The sequence below is a fragment of the Hemiscyllium ocellatum genome, chromosome 1, assembly GCF_020745735.1.
Source record: "Hemiscyllium ocellatum isolate sHemOce1 chromosome 1, sHemOce1.pat.X.cur, whole genome shotgun sequence".
NCBI classification, from domain to species: Eukaryota; Metazoa; Chordata; class Chondrichthyes; order Orectolobiformes; family Hemiscylliidae; genus Hemiscyllium; species Hemiscyllium ocellatum.
This window is the reverse complement of record NC_083401.1, coordinates 85420814-85438561: the sequence shown is the minus strand read 5'-3', so window position 1 is coordinate 85438561 and position 17748 is coordinate 85420814. Positions and strand designations below refer to the sequence as shown.

General features: G+C 38.6%; 1 protein-coding gene across 5 annotated transcripts in view; it reads left to right on the top strand.

Annotated features, from left to right (window-relative positions):
* fat1a (FAT atypical cadherin 1a) overlaps positions 1-17748 on the top strand; it is a 202425-nt gene that overhangs the window by 105086 nt on the left and 79591 nt on the right. For all 5 annotated transcript variants that reach the window (XM_060823915.1, XM_060823906.1, XM_060823897.1 and 2 more), the window contains exons 5-6: positions 5400-5729; positions 7155-7365. In XM_060823915.1, coding sequence (XP_060679898.1) covers positions 5400-5729; positions 7155-7365 — 541 coding nt within the window. The remainder of the gene's footprint in view (positions 1-5399; positions 5730-7154; positions 7366-17748) is intronic.

The window sequence follows — 17748 nt, the reverse complement described above, 5'->3', positions numbered from 1 at the left end:
CTGGATTATATTTTAATTATCTTCTATTATTCAGCATGAAGTTGGATTGCTTTTGTGTTTTGGGACTGTTTTTTTTCATAAATTGACAATCTTATTTGTTAGTTGGGCTGTGCATCATTAAATTTAGCTGTCATTTTCTCCAAAATCACTTCTTTCTAACAACATAATTTTCAAGAAGCAGCTGGTGTAGCGATACTTTGTGTTAATATGTAAAATATTATTTTTTTCATCTGAACAATACCTATCTGCTTTTCTTTTTCCTTAATGAAACTCTTGCTGGTATTGTAGTACGTTGTTGACTGTTATACATCGTTGCCATTTGCACAGTCAAACAACTGGATTATTTTGAAATCCAATATTTTAAAGAGTGGTTCAGGTAATGTTATACTTTCTAGTCAGACTTTAGTTGGATTATGGTGTAATTAGAATGAGGGCCAATTGGCACACACAATTAAATGTCCACTGGCTCTTTGTGATTTGGTTATTGACCAATATAGAATACATCATGCTGGGTGGTATCTTTGCAAATTGAATGCTTCATTTAATATCATCTTATGGCTGTTTCGGCTTGTTTGACTTTCTGACAGTAAAATATTGACTGATTTAGTACAATAAGTATAACCTGAGGTAGGCAGAAGGACTAAAGAAGAGAAATACAGCCTGTTTTTAAAACAAATTAAACAATGATCCACTAAATACCTTTTCGTCTGGGAATGGGAAAGGTAATATCTTTTTGAACTCTTGAGGAATTTAAGTGCAGAATGGACTGAAGCTTTAATATTTGGATTAAATTATGTTATGTGCTAGTTCTCTAGCCTTTCAGCTAAATCAAAATCAGATCCAAGACATTCTCACTAGGGCAGCAAGATGGCTCAGTGGTTAGCACTGCTGCCTCACAGTGCCAGGGACCTGCATTGAGTGTCTGTGTGGAGTTTGCACATTCTCCCAGTGTCTGTGTGGGTTTTCTCTGGGTGCTCTGGTTTCCTCCCACAAGCCAAAAATGTACCGGTTAGATGAATTGGCCCTGCTAAATTGTCCATAATGTTCAGGATGTAGGTTAGACACATTAGTCAGGGGTAAATGTAGTGTAATTGGGAGTGTGTTTGGGTGGGATACTCTTCGGAGGGTCGGTGTGGACTTGTTGGGCTGAAGGGCCTGTTTCCATACTGTAGGGATTCTGTGAAAACACAAGTCGTGGTTATTTTTATTTTGTTTGCAAAGAAAGCAGAAAATCTAGATCCATCAGGCCCTGAAAAGAGATGACATTTTGGGTAGACAGCTGACATCAGTACATCTATCGAGTGCCTGCCTAAAATGTTAATGTAACCTCGGTTAGATGCTTATCGATGTGATTTCAGTCTTCCTTTGGGTAGAAAATAATACCAAGATAATTTGCTGCTTTGAAGAAAGAGTTTTGATTTATTTTAAAAAGTCACTGATTCCTCCTCTTTCACTTGCAGTCCAAACAGATGGTGTAAGTTACAGTTCTTGGATTTTAAAGTATTTCAATAAATTTAATTGAAATAGGAAAAAAAATGCATGTACGATACCATTTAATTATTACACATTTATGTTACAATTAGTGTTCAGTCGTTTCAGTCAATGGTATGCAGTAAGATCCAACATGCTGGTTTTATAGTCTGATGGCCAAAGCAGCTGCCTTTTGATATGAACAATCCAGCTACAGTGGGTGAAATCCAGCCTTTGCTGATCTTACTGGAGGGAAAATCATGTATGCTTTCTCAAGTATGAGCTTCAGTTTATACGCAGTGCAATTATTCCTACCCTAATAAAAAAGGCGCCCCTCTGTCCCTCTCAAACTGCAAGTGCTGGGGCATCAGGAGAGAGGGAGTCTGCCCAACCTCCTCAATATCCCAGTGCTGTTGAGGTGCTGACAAGCAGCACACTGGTCTGGGATAAATCTCATGGATTTCAGCCAAGACGCAGCTTTCTTATTCAAAGAAGAAGTGAAGGCAGCTCCTGGAAAGAGTTGTGAAGGACCAGGCTTATCGGGTGTCATTATTTGTGGAGAGCATTAAAGCTCATCCACGCCTTGCAAAGGCCTTTTCCTGCTCGGCTGAAGAGAGTTTCTGTGTGGAGCCATTTCCACGATAAGCAACATGGATTGTGTGACTGCACAAAACATTTAAAGTCACTGACCACTGAAAAATGGAGCCTATACAACAAGAACAGGATGTACATGTATTTGGAAAAGCAAGGACTGATTAGGGATAGTCAACATTGCTTTGTGTGTGGGAAATCATGTCTCTCAAACTTGACGATTGAGTTTTTTTTGAAGAAGTAACAAAAAGGATTGATGAGGGCAGAGCGGTAGATGTGATCTATATGGACTTCGATAAGGCATTCAACAAGGTTGCCCATGGGAGACTGATTAGCAAGATTAGATCTCATGGAATACAGGGAAAACTCTCCATTTGGATACAGAACTGGCTCAAGGGTAGATGACAGAGGGTGGTGGTGGAAGGTTGTTTTCAGACTTGGAGCCCTGTGACCAGTAGAGTGCCACAAGGATCGGTGCTGGGTCCACTACTTTTTGTCATTTATACAAATGATTTGGGTGTGAGCATAAGAGGTACAGTTAGTAAGTTTGCTGATGACACCAACATTGGAGGTGCAATGGACGGCAAAGAAGGTTACCTCAGATTACAACGGGATCTCGATCAGATGGGCCATGGGCTGAGAAGTGGCAGATAGAGTTTAATTCCAATAAATGTGAGCTGCTGCATTTTGGGAAAGCAAACCTTAGCAGGCCTTAAACAATTAATGGTAAGGTCCTAGGGAGTGTTGCTGAACAAAGAGACCTTGGAGTGCAGGTTTAATATTCCTTGAAAGTGGAGTCACAGGTAGATAGGACTGTGAAGAAGGTGTTAAGTATGCTTTCTTTTATTGGTCAAAATATTGAGTACAGGAGTTGGGAGGTCATGTTGCGGCTGTACAGGACATCAGTTAGGCCACTGTTGGAAAATTGCATGCAATTCTGACTTTCTTCCTATCGGAAAGATGTTGTGAAACTTGAAAGGGTTCAGAAAAGATTTACAAGGATGTTGCCAGTGTTTGAGGATTTGACCTATAGGGAGAGGCTGAATAGGCTGAGGCTGTTTTTCCTGGAGCATCGGAGGCTGAGGAGTGACCTTTTATAGAGGTTTATATAATCATGAGGGGCATGGACAGGATAAATAGACAAGGTCTTTTTCCCTGGGATTGGGGATTCCAGAACTAGTGGCCATAGGTTTAGGGTGAGAGGGGAAAGATATAAAAGAGACCTAAGGGGCAATTTTTCACTCAGGAATTGGTAGTACAAGTGCAACATTTAAAAGGCATCTGGATGAGTATATGAATTGGAAGAGTTTTAAGGGATATGGGCCGGGTGCTGGCAGGTAGGACTAGATTGGATTGGGATGTCTGGTCTGCATAGATGAGTTGGACCGAAGAGTCTGTTTCCGTGCTGTACATCTCTATGGCTGTAAAACTTGGAAGGGAGCATTCATCATTTAAGGCGTAATAGCAAAGGTAAAACCCATGGAATCTAAGGAAATGTGGTGAATTGAATCCAGAGTGGCAGAAAGTGGAGAGTGATATTTGAAGCTCCAGTGAGGTTCTGCAGGGATCAGTGTAGACGATTGCTGTTTGTGGTTTGTATAAACGGTTTAGACTTGAATGTAGGAGGGTTGATCAGGAAGTTCAAAGATCTGAAAATTGGTGGTGTTAAATAATGAGGATGATAGCCTTCGATTGCAGGAGGATGTAGATAGGTTGATCAGTGCCATGCGGATTCAATCTGGATAACTGTGAGGCGATGCTGTTGGGCAGCATCAATAAGGCAAGGGAATAGGTGATGAATGGTATGACCCTGGGAAGCACAAAGGAAAAGATGATACTTGGTGTGCATGTCCACCAATCCCTTAAGTTCACTGGTGGCTAGATAAAATTGTTCAGGCAATATATGGGACATTTGCCTTTGTTAGCTGAAGTATAGAACTTAAGTGCAGAGTTGTTTGCAATTCTAGAATCCACACATTCTAGGGCAGACGTGATTGTACTGGAGAAGGTACAGAGGAGATATACTTGGATGTTGCCTGGATAATTTTTGAAGACAGGTTGGGTAGATTGGAAGCAGAGGAGACTGAGAGGGTGGGGAGGTGCGATATGATGTATAAAATCATAAGAGGCATAGACAGAGTGTACAGGAAGAAATTAGATTACTTAGTGTGGAAACAGGCCCTTCGGCCCAACAAGTCCACACTGACCCGCCGAAGCGCAACCCACCCATTCCCCTACATTTACCCCTTTACCTAACACTACGGGCAATTTAGCACATCTTTGGACTGTGGGAGGAAACCGGAGCACCCGGAGGAAACCCATGCAGACATGGGGAGAACGTGCAAACTCCACATAGTCAGTTGCCTGAGTCGGGAATTGAACCCGGCGCTGTGAGGCAGCAGTGCTAACCACTGTGCCACCGTGCCGCCCACAAATCTTTCTCCTTGCTGGAGGGTACAATGACCTGTGGTAATAGATTTAAGGCAAGCAGCATGAGGTTTATAGCAATGTGTGGAAAAATGTGCTGATGCCATCAAATTCAAATCTCTTCCCACTTTCCCAAATCGCTCACTATCCTAGTTAGAACTAATCACACTTGTTCATTGTCCCTGAATAAAATGCTAGAATGAACTCCATAACAGCATTGTCAACAGCAATGGCATCCATTTCAAGCACGGTGTCACAATGTCTTTACTCCATTCAGTCATATGTAGCTATTACAGCACCATCAAGAATTTCTGATGTCGACGCTTTCTACATAAATATTCCTTGTGTTATGAGCATACCTGTCAATATACACTGATCTGTGAACAGTTTAATGCTGTGGATAATTCAAAGAGAATTGCAGAGACAGCTCAATGCCATCTCACTTTCAGTCTTGGTGTAGGTTTGATTGGATCAGCTTGCTTGGGATCACGGAGATCGTTGAACCTAATCCTTTCACGTATATGTTTTAGTTCCTTCTATGAGATGTCCTGTCTTAAATAGATTTAAATCCATTAAAACCTTTTAACATGCTCAAAATTAAATATGAATATTTATGCTGTGACTTTTTTTTCCTTCCATTGATAATTCTGATCCTTGCTGTAGAGCATGGAAATATAGAAAACAGGAGCCGGTGTTGGCTATTTGGCCCTTCAAACTTGCTCTGTGAAATTTCTTGTCCCAAATTGATAAAACATTTCTCTTAAGTTTAGTATTTGCTCTAGCAATAAGTACATTTCGTTTGGAGTCTCTGAACATTTTTCCATTCAATGAGAAAACTAATTTTGATGTTAAACTGGGTGATTTAAAATACCAACACTAATAATGCTTTTGTTTTATTGCTGCTTTAATAGGTGACAATTACCGACAATGGCAGTGTCCCAAAATCTACCATTACCAGAGTTATAGTAAAGGTTTTGGATGAAAATGACAACAAACCTCAATTCTTGCAGAAGTTCTATAAAATTAAACTTCCAGAGCGAATAAAACCAGAGCGAGAGAAATCAGTTAAACGGGAGCCCATCTTTCGAGTCATCGCAGCTGATAAAGATGAGGGTCCAAATGCAGAAATATCTTACAGCATTGAAGAGGGTGATGACCAGGGCAAGTTCTTCATTGAGCCTAAAACTGGTGTTGTCTCATCTAAGAAGTTATCTGCAGCTGGAGAATATGATATTCTTACGGTGAGTGCGTATGCATGTGTGTTTATAAATTCAGTTGTAATGTGTAAACTCTGAAATTCAGGCATGTCCACTTATTTCCAAATTGTTATACAAATTTCTTGCCCTGCACTTGAGTAGTGAAGACCATGCCTCCCCCAGCTTAGTGGAACTGGCAATAATAATGTCAGCTAAGAGGAGTGGGAGCTTGAGGTACAGCTAAGTTGGAACAGCCCTCAAATAGATGAGTTGGGACAGGAATCTTGTTTGAGTTGGGTATTGCAGGCCATGTTCCAGTAATCCTAGGGATCAATGGCCTTAGAGTAGTGGGTTTAGGCTGACCACAGCAGTTCTGGAAGGAAAAGCTGGATGACTATCTGAGTTCCTTTAACTTGTAGTTGGGAAGAGCACTAGCTTTGGCTCTACATCCTGGTAGATGGCTTAACTGTTTTTGCAGCTCATGGATGATTGCCAGAATTCATTTTCCTGAAGCAGCTGACCCAGGCTGACTCAGCTAAACTAACCAGGAAGAAGAGGCTTCATGCAATCATATGCAAAAAGGAATTTAAATCCTGTTTTAGCTTCAGATAAAGAACACATTTTGTCCTTTCCAAATACAGCAGCAATGTAGTTCCAACTGGAAAAATGTGGATATTTTCTGGGTGCAATACTGGAATCTTGATACTCCATGTGTTGATAATTTGCCCAAGGGCAGGCCCTCTATTAATTTTAGCAGGTTTGCAGCTGCACATTTTCATCTTAGTTACTGGTAAAAGCCTCCCATTGTCAACTTCATTGTGACTAGTGAAAGGAATACATGGTGGGTTTCTTACTGACTTTCTCATGTGTTTAAAGGAAACATTTGCTCTGTTCACAAAAGATCTGACATCTATAAATGGTTATTGTACGTTGGGGTTCTGCTTCTTTTCCCATCACTACGGAAAAATATTAGTTCTGTCCTAGGCCTTGACTTGAAACCATGTGTGTTGCTTGCCTAGGCCTGGGACCAGTTGCAAAAAGATGTTAAAAGTGATGACCACCCCTTGAGACCATAACTGACATAGTTGTCTTAGTCCATGTAGTAGCCTGCGGATGTTGTGCAATATTCTTTTGCTTACAAAGTCGGATACCTCAAAATAACTCTGAAACACTGTAGCATCTAATATAATGTGTCACTATGAGTTATATTTTCAAAAAAATAAGTAGGCTGTATAGAGTGAACCATGTGAGAATAACCAGCCTTTGAGACTAAATTCAGGATCCTTTATGGATCTACGACACAATTCAAGTGACTGTGGGTGCATGTTCATTACTTAAGAGTTGTATGGGTGCTTGGACAGATCAAGAAATGACTTTGCTTCATATTGATAAACAATCATACAATGATGGTTCCTTTTTGGTGATATGCATTGTGATTTAAAGTTAAAATTATTGTTTTTTTTCCCACAGATAAAAGCTGTGGATAATGGTCGCCCTCAGAAATCATCTACAACTCGGCTGCATATTGAATGGATTGTGAAACCCAAGCCATCGACTGTGCCATGGCATTTTGAAGAACCTTCATTTTCCTTTAGTGTCATGGAGAGTGATCCAGTTACTCACATGGTTGGAGTTATTGCTGTTGAACCTGTCAGAACTACCCTCTGGTTTGACATTATTGGTAAGAAATGTGGAGCTTTCTGAATAGTTGAGTCATAATGATTTCCAAAACACAGACCTTACTGAATTGGCTACTTTGAAATGTTTAGTTTTGTTCTGTTGGGTATAGCTGTCTTGCTCCTTGTCATTTTTGTCCCTGCTCATTTACGTTTGAATATGTCAGCTCCCCTCTGGGGTACACTTGCAATTGAGCAAGTTTAATTAATTGATAGTAAATTGTTTTCAAACTCATTCTCAACTTTTAACCTTAAGTGGATAGTGGAAATCAAGCGAGCCCTGTGTCATGAAATTCTCTCCAAATTTGATAAAATTGCGTGGGGCAAGATGATGAGACTGATCCTGTCATCAGATGGCCAGGATTCAAATCCCATCCTAATGATTTACAGAATATGAATTCCGTTAACAAATCTGGAAAATAAAACTAGCCTTAGTAATGGTGATCAAAACCCATTTAATAATGGCAAAGAAAATTTTGTTCACTAATTTGCTTTAGGCAATGCATTATGCCATTTTTTTGTCATTTGTCATTTTTTTGTTGCTCCTGATCCATAGCAATGTGGTTAACTGTTATAACTACCTTTGATATGGTGTAGCAAGCCATTCAGATCATAGGGCAATTAGGGATAGAACATAGAATATTACAGCACAAAATGTACAGGCCCTTTGGCCCTTGATGTTGTGCCGACCTTTTATTCTACTCTAAGATCAAACTAACCTACATACTCTTCAATTTCCTATCCAAGAGTTGCTTAAATGTCCCTAAAGTATCTTTAAATCTCTACCTTTATGGCAGAGCAACAAGTGTTGATTTTACTAGCAATGTGTCCTCATGGCACCTTCACAAAATTCACTGGATGTTAATCAAGAGCAGAAAACTTGATTTATGTTTACTCCCCAAATCAAGAGGCACAGAGGCTTTCTGTAATGTCTTAGCTACTTTCTGAACAAGATCAACCATTTTAGCCCATGAGACCTTGACCCACCCTAGTCCCTGCATCTATATTGAGTATTCATAAACAAATGGTGCCACTGCATTGCTTTATCTTTAAACTGAAGAATGTCTTCTCCCTGCTGGAATCGCTGACTATTAATAGGTTATTAAATGCATAAAAATACTTAAATCAGAAAGTGAATACTTAAATATCTCAAACAACAAACGTCCCCACGTATCTGACCCAAATTACAGATTTACAAAGATAATTTGCAGGATGTACATATAATTTACTGAATTTATCTTCAATGTGATATTGAATTGAATTCATAATATTGACAACAGAGCAATTAAGGTGTAGAGTAGAACTGGGCCATTCTGCCCACTGGAATCTACTCTGCCATTTAAAGAGATCATGGCTGATACGAAAATCCTCAACTGCACTTTCCTGCATTTTTTTTCTCCCATGACTTCTTACTGATTAAAATTTTTCTAACTCAGTAAAGAATATACTTAACCCAGCCTTGATACCAGTGTGTTAAAGAATTCCATGGACACTCTACCCGTGGAGAGAGGAAATCCCTCCTCTATTCCAACTGGGTAACCCTTTTTACTTAGGGATTATGCCTTTTGATCTAGACTCTTCTACACAGAAAAATATCCTTTCAGCATCCTTCCTGTCAAGCCTCCTAAGAATCTTGTATGTTTTAATGAGGTCTCCCGTTGTTCTTCTCATGCTTGTAATATCATATTCCTCTACTCTTACTGCAATGAGTAGAGGCTCAGTCTCTCATTGGAAAAGCCATCCATACTCCAGATCAGCCTGATGAGCCTTCTCTGGACTGCCCCCAGTGCCAGTTTATAAAGGGAACAAATCTATTCACACTATGCAAGGTGTGATCTGACTGGTGCCTTTTACAATTTTAGCAAAATTTCCCATTTTTATATTCTCTTCCTTTTGAAGTAAAGGCAAGCGCTCCATTTACTGAGCTAGCTTTCTTAATCATTAACAAGGACTCCAAAATCCTTGAGCTGCAGTTCTTTGCAATCTTTGTCCATTTAAAAATTATTCATCTCCTTTGTTCTTCTTCCTCCTCAACACTTTCCAACTATTTTTGTGTCATCCACAAATGTGGAAATAGTACATTCACTTCCCTCATTGCAAACCACAATGTACAGTGTGAATAGTTGTGAACATTATGTCACTCCCACTAGTTACAGGTTACTTTCCTGAAAGGGTACCTGTTATCCTAACTCTGTCTTCAATTAATTAGCCAATCTCCTGTTCATACTAGCATGCTACCCCCAATGCCATAGGTTCTTACACGCAGACTTGTGTGTGAGGCCTTATTGAATGCCTTTTGGAAATCCAAATATATTGCGCCTGTCTCCTCCCTCTTGTCTATCCTCGAAGAATTGCAATAACATTGTAAAGCAACATTTTCTAGGATCAGAGAATCCTGACAGTGTGATAGCAAGCTCTTCGACCCATTAAGTCCATACTGACCTTCTGAAGAGCATCCCATCCAGACCCATACCCCACCCTATTCCTGTAGGCTAATCCACCTAGCTTGCACATCCCTGGACGCTATGGCTGTTTAGCATGGGCAATCCACGTCACCTGCACATCCTTGGATTGTGGGAGGAAACCCACGCAGTCACTGAGAGAATGTGCAAACTCCATACAGAGAGTCTCCTGAGGGTGGAATCAAACCCAGTCCCTAGTGCTGTGAGGCAGCAGTGCTGACCACTGAGACACGGTGCTACCCCTTCATGAAGCCATACTGACTCTGCTTGATCATATGTATTTGTAAATCTTCTGCTGTTACATCCTTTATAATATATACCTGCACCTTCCATGTGATATTTGTCAAATTAACTGGCCTGCAATTTGTCTTTATTTGTTTCCGTCCTTTCTTGGATAAATGTGTTACTTCGGAAATTTTCCAATCATTGAGGACTTTTCCACATTCTAAGGACTTTTTGAAGAGATCTGTGCATTCCCTGTCTCTGTAGCTACTTCCTTTAACGTCCTAGGCTGCAACCTGCCAGATCCTGGGGGCTTATCAGCCTTTAGTCCTTTTAGTTTCCCAAATACATTTTCTCTAATGATAATTGTGTGTAGTTTTTCTCCCTTTTTTTGCCCCTTTGATTATTTAATATTTTTTGAATTCTGTGCTTAAGCAAACTATATATTTGGTCAATCAAAATTTCTAATACATATGTGTAATTTAATTCGTCCTTTTGTGATCTTCCTCTACCAGATAACTAACTTGTTCAGTAACATCAAAATACCTAAGACCAGGGAATAGAAAAAGAAATTAAGATTGCATCTATTTATTTTTAGAATTTAATTATATCTAATTGTCTTTTTAAATTTTTTTTTTAGAATTGTTGATTATGTCTCACCAAGGGATTAGCCTTCTTAGTAGAAATATGTTCATGTAAATTGAGTAAAAATTGGAAAACAGTGAATCTGAAATCTGACACTCCCAGCAGGAAGTGGCATTGTAAGGGAAGGCACAGGTGTGCAGCCTAAGATTTTTAATTTATTCCTCTTAAAGAACAACAAAAAGTCATGGAACACATTGTCTGTGAATTCTGCTGCCCATCAGGATTGTTGGATTACAAAATTAACCTTCGAATGGATTTCTTTTGTTGTGTATCTCGCCTTTTAACTGGATTCTAATGAACTAATCTAATTTCTTTTCTTTTCTATCCTTGCTGCCTTTTCTGTCTTCGACTGTTTCTGGCTCTGTAAGGTGACAAACAAGCGACAGAAATGTTTTATATCTTTCAGATGGCTTGTGACCTGAACTGTACAGCAGAAGGTATCTGCTGACATCTCATAATTGTACTTTGATACCATGTTATGAGAACTATTCATTACTTTTAACAGTGAAAATTATGAATATTACAAATGACTAAGCCAAAAATGTCTAAGCAACTTGTGTTTCTATAAGAAAGATTAGCAAGTTTAGCCTTTTGTATTGCCAGTGGTTACATACACTGCAGCTTTTACGTTAAACACCATTGTTCTCTTTTGCTAAGTCTATGTATGAATCTGTCTATATATTCAAGAAAAACCTGCATCTGTGCATAATATCTGTCATGTATTTTTTTATTTCATTGTTCACTATCTATGATGGAGAGTGTCTCTATACACACTTATTGTAATTTCTTCCTTCCTTCTCGGTTGTGTGCAGCTGCACTCGCTCATGAAAAGGAGCAATTACAACACACACTTGCACAGATTTATGGTATAACTGTGAACAGAGGAACACCTATTCGAAATACATACATCAAAGCAGAACATAAAACTTTAAAGTGAAGACTGACTTTTGTCTGCATATCGTAGTCCTAGTTGAACATGCAACAGGGGTGGTACGTGGCTCAGTGGTTAGCACTGCTGCCTCACAGTGCTAGGGACCCAGGTTCGATTCCAGCCTTGGGCGACTATTTGTGTGAAGTTTGCACACACCCCCCGTGTCTGCGTGGGTTTCCTCCCACAGCCCAAAGATGTGCAGGTTAGGTGAATTGGTCATGCCCACAGTGTTAGGTGCATTAGTCAGGGTTGAATGTTGGGGAATGGGTCTGGGTGGGTGGTTCTTCGGTGGGTCGGTGTGGACTTGTTTGGCCGAAGGGCCTGTTTCCACACTGTAGGGAATTTAATCTAAAAAAAACCGAAGAACTGAGAGTAGATGAATCTGCCATTGAATAGAGAAGCAGATTCAGTCAGGTTATGGCTATCTAATTGGGAATGCAGTTTTGAAGTTATACTAATTCTTGATTACCATTTGCCCCTTACTTTACAAAAATTGAGCTGTCTCTGTTTTAAAAGTATTCAAGACTTCTGCTTCCACCACCTTTTGAGGCAGTGTTCCAAAGGCTCATGACCCTGTGCGCTGCTTTAAATGGTCAACCTTTGATTGTTAAAAATTGACCCCTAATTCAAGGTTTTTTTCATAAGAGGAGATATTCTCTCCATGTGTAGCATATGAGGACACCTCAGGATATTGTATGTTTCAGTCAAGTCACCTTTTACTCTTCTAAAGTCCAGTGGATACAAGTTTAATCTGTCCAATTTTTCCTCAAAACAATTATCTTATTCCATGTAAAAGCAAAGTATTGAGACACTAGAGATCTGAAATAAAAACTGAAAGTGCTGGAGGACCTCAAGGTAGAGAAAGCAAGAGAGTGTGTTTCAAATCCAGTGTGAGTCTTCATGCTTTTCATACCGGGCTCAAAACATTAATTCTGTTTCTTGCTCTTGCTTTATATATTGGGATTGTAAATCTTTGAACTGGCTTCCAATCCATTTGCATCCTTAAATAAGGTAAACCAATACTGAGCACAGTCCAGCAGATTCAGTCTCACTACTGCCTGTGTAACTGAAGTCTAACTTCCCTACTGCCGTATTCAGTTTACCTCACAATAAATGATAACATTACATTAGCTTTCTTTGCTGTTCCTGCAAACTAATCTTATGCATGAATCACAAGAGGACTTCCAGATTCCATTGCATTCAGAGCTTATCTTTCTTTATTTAGGTAATGGTTCTTTCATTTTCCTCCTACTAAAATGAACATTTTTACATTTTTGCACATTATACTTCACTTCTCACATTCTTGCACATTTGTCTTGTAATCTTTACTGGAAACAAAAAATGCTGGAAATCACAGTGGGTGAGGTAGCTCTGATAGGCATCTAGACTTAAAATGTTAGCTTGCTCTCTCTCTCCACAGATGCTGCCTTTACCAATCTATACATTTTAGTAGCCTCCTTAATTCTTCCCCACAAATGTATGAACAGTTGAAATCCTAAAAAAGTTAGCTGTGCACATCAATCATTATACCTTGCCCCCACCTTGTCAAGAAAGACTCCTTTGTGCTTGTTGTCTGCTTATTGGCCAGCCAATTTTCTATCCATGCCAGTATGCTATTCGGTACACCATGAGCTTTTACTTACTAAATAACCTTTGTTACACCGTACCAAATGTCTTTTGGAAATCTTAGTGCAATAAATCTAATGGATCCCTTTTATTTACAACATGTAACCACCTCAACTCCAATGCATTGGTCAAACAAGATTTCCCTTTCACAACACCATGTTGGCTGGCCCTGATTGTTTTGAACTTGTACCAAAGTTCTGTTATAGCTTCTTTAATAATTCTAACATTTTTCCTATGACTGTTGTTAAGCTAACTGTCCCATATTTTCTTTCTTTCTATCTTTTTTTTGAACAAAGGAGTTGCATTTTCTAACCTCCAACCTAGTAGAACCCTCCCCAATCAAGGGAGTTTGGGAAAAGTAAAGCCATTGAATCAACTAGCCTGTTTCCACACTGTAGGGAATTAAAAAAAACAAACTATCTCACCAACCACTTCTTTCAAGTTTTTTTTAAGACAAAGTCCTCAGAACTCAAGACTTCTATGACTTTGACTTGTCAGTCTGCAGCTTCAACAATTTGCTCTATACTATTACTGTGGTGATTGTTATGTTCCTTCCTTTGGTTTCTGCTTTCTGTTTTTTTAATATTCTGTCCAATCTTCTGACCTGCCACCATTTTTGCACTATAATGTTTTTCCTTTTAGTTTAATATTCTATAACATTTCTAGTTTGCGACAAATGATGGGACTTTTCTTGTTAGAATGTATCCATTTAATGTTTCAAAAATATCCTGTTCAGTGTCTGCTGCTGTTTTCTCCATTGATATGTCCTTTAATCTAATTTGTTAATTCATTTTTTGCAAAACTGCTTTCATGTCCTCAATTCCAATGTATTTAAATATTAAAAATGATCAATTTATTAATCCTTCCAACACTTCTGTTTCCTAAAGAGAGAGAAAGTTGGACACAAAATGAGAGCAAACCAACATTTTTATATAATACAATGACAAATTTAATTATGAGGCACAGTATGTTTTCTTTCTCAGCTCAATTTAGATCGCATTGGTTCCATATATATGCAGTGTTTCAGTTCAAAATAATTAACAAATAAAAATAAATTCTGTTTAAGGCATTTAATTATGTGAGGTGATGCATTTTCATGAGAAGAACATTGAAAGATAATAGAAAATTGAGAGTACAGTTCTGAGCAGAGTGCAGGAGCAAAGGTATTTGGGTGTATGTGTGCACAGGTCGCTGAAACTGGATAGAAAGAATAGTATTAAAGCATACAACTGCTGCCTCATAGCGCCAGGGACTCAGGTTCGATTTCAGCATCAGGCGACTGTCAGTGTGGAGTTTGCACATTCTCCCAGTGTCTGTGTTGGTTTCCTTCTGGTGCTCCGGTTTCCTCCCACAATCCAAAGATGTGCAGGTCAGGTGAATTGACCATGCTAAATTGCCCACAGTGTTAGGCGCACTAGTCAGCGGGAAATGGGTCTGGGTGGATTACTCTTTGGAGGGTCGGTGTGGACTTTTTGGGCCGAAGGGCCTGTTTTCACACTGTATGGAATCTAATCTAATCATACAGCGTCATTAACTTTATTAAAAGGTGCGCAGAATGCAGGAGAAAAGAGATCAGACCTCAACTGGAATGTTGTGTACAGCTCTGGGTACCATATTATGGGAAGAATGCGAATGTATTGGACAGAATGTGGAACCGGTTTGCAAGAATGGTCCTTTGGATGTGGAACTTAATTACGAGGAAAGCTTGAAGTTGGGACTGTTCTCATTGGAGAGAAGAAGGCTGAGATTTAATTGAGGTTTTCAAAATCATCAGTGGGCTGGATAGAGCAGTTAGGGAGAAATTTGTCCAGCTTGTAAAGGAGCAAGAATAAGAGTATAGGTTTGAAGTGTTGTGCAAATGAAGCAAAGGTAAAGTGAAGAAGACTTGATACTGAGTAAAGTTAATGGAACTTTAAAGTCTGGTTGAAGATTTGTAGCTCGGGTGTCCGTTGTTGTGGTTCTGTTCGCCGAGCTGGAAGTTTTTGCTGCAAACGTTTCGTTCCCTGGCTAGGGAACATCATCAGTGCTATTGGAGCCTCCTGAGAAGCGCTGCTTTGATGTTTCTTCCGGTATTTGGAAGAATGGAACTTTATTTGGAAGCTTGGTATTCAACTGAGGCATTCAAGAGGGCATTGGATATTATTTAGGAAAAGTAATATGCAAGGGTATGGGAAAAGTCAGGAGGTTAGCACTGGATTATGATGCCCATATAATGAGCTGGTTCAGGCATGAAGGCCTGAATGGCCTCCTTCTGTGCCATACCACTTCTGTGGTGTTGGATTGGTCAGATATTTTAAGTCCTATAATTCAGTTTAGAGTTTTAAGACTTCTGAAGCAATTAAAGTTGGGCTACTCTGTAGTTTCAGCATTTTAATTAGGTACTTAGAATGCCATATCTCCATGGCCTTTAAGAGTGAAGTTATTAATAAATTTGCAAACTAAATTTGTTTTGATTGCTGATATCTTAATGTTCGTTTTGAGGTTCACCATAATGTATAAGAATTTTGAATTGAACCAATTCCCACTAATATATTTGCCAAAAGATTAGTAGCAATGTGATTGGGAACTATAAACAGTATATTTTACAGCACTACAAAGTTTGTTTATGTAACTTCATCTTCCAAAATGTGCTAAAGTCTACCATGTGCTAAAGTTGGAATAGATATACAACATGCTGCTATTTAAATGCTATCTGCCAATGATTGAAATAACCAACTACCTTTTTTGCTTTTAAGAGTGGATGGTAGAAAATATTTCTAGTGAAAGCTAGAGTTATAAAAATTTTGGTTGGTTATGATTTGGAATTTCTGTCTTCAGTTGTCTTAAAAATGGAGTGTTAGAGAGTAGCCAATCTTGAAAATTAGCAATTAATTAAGGGAAATGTACTTACTTATAGACTCATGAATATTTACCAGAGAGAGACAAAGTATTGACATTGGAAAGGCTAAAATGAACTTATTCAGCATAAAGCAATCATATCAAAGTTTTCTACAGTTCAGTACAAATTCTTTTGAGGATTTGGAACTCCCACTGATTGCTGCCAAGCCAATACCAAGAGTTATGTAATAAACGGTAATTAATAATTAATACCAATGTTTTAAATTTAAGACTGTTATATTCCTATACGTATTAGTTGAATGTACTTCAGTAAATCCCATTAACAAAATTCACAAAAGTAATTTTCAAAATACCATTTTGTTTTGTCTCAGATTTTGAATTGAAATGCTTGCGGGGTGGTCAAACTAGCACCTTCAAATGATAAAAGAATTCAATAGGATATAAAGAATAATCTTTCTAGTGAGGGGATGCAAGAGAAGCCGTAATGTCAAAGAAAGCTAAACAGTGTTTCCTCACAAATGAACTCTCTGCTCTCACAATTTGAGCATTGGCTCAGTTGACATTTTTATTATTCAGGGTTGACATTTTTATTATGTGAGAGTATTGAGGGATGTGGAGCCAAAGCATTTGATTGATCCAAAGCTCAACACCAATCATAATCTGATTGACTAGCAGAACATGCCAGGCGAGCTCATTAAAACTCTTATCTGATGTTGCACATCAATTCCCTAAGAGTGCTGGAGTGTATTAACATGCATACCTCAGTTAGAAAGTCCCTTCATTTTATGAAGAGCAGGTCTTGAAATGTGTTTTACTGTAGGAGTGCTATTCTCTTCTATTACATAAGTAGCAAGCATAACTTTCTTTCACACTTTGAGCCAGTTGTTTCAGGCTTGTTATAATGAGCAGTTATTGAATGAATATTTTCTGATTTGGTTCAGAAATGATTTTGCGCACTTCGAATTGGTTTCTGTCAATGATGTTGAATATTTAGTTTAGTGGATAGCTTGCAAAACTCTGCAAACACCCTCTGTAAAATCAGAAATGGATGGTCAAAGATGTAAATTTACATGTTGACACAAATGATACAACGAAAATTAACTTAAGATGAATGAATTCTCTATTTGAGCCTGTTTCAAGTTTCTTTGTAGTCTCTGAATAAGACGGGAAAATTATATGTTAGTCCATTAAGCAACTTTTAGACTCTCATAGCTTATACTAGTTGTTCACAAATTGTAATTCATGAAGCATGCATTTAATTTCAACATTTAATATTGGAACTACTTATGCCAGTATTTGGGATTGAAATACATATGTAAACATTTGAAATGCAAAACCTATTTTGATGTGTGCCAACTTTTTGTCGCAGTTTTGTCAAACTAACTGAATTCCTACTGAAAGAGTCACCTTTTTTTCACTCAGCAATCGAAATTGCTAATATCTAGAGTACTTTGCAGCTTAATATGTTATGGTAACATGAGATTTCTTCAACAGTTGCTTTTTTTTTATCATTTGATATATCTGTTAAAGATTTTACTGGAAGAGAATCATCTGTCCCAAAAGCCCATAATTGAACTTGATGTTTTGCTCACCGTGGTAATTTTGCAATGCGGAGGCAGATTTCGCCATGCTTCTGTTTGCTGCGCAATTTCCGATGGTGCATT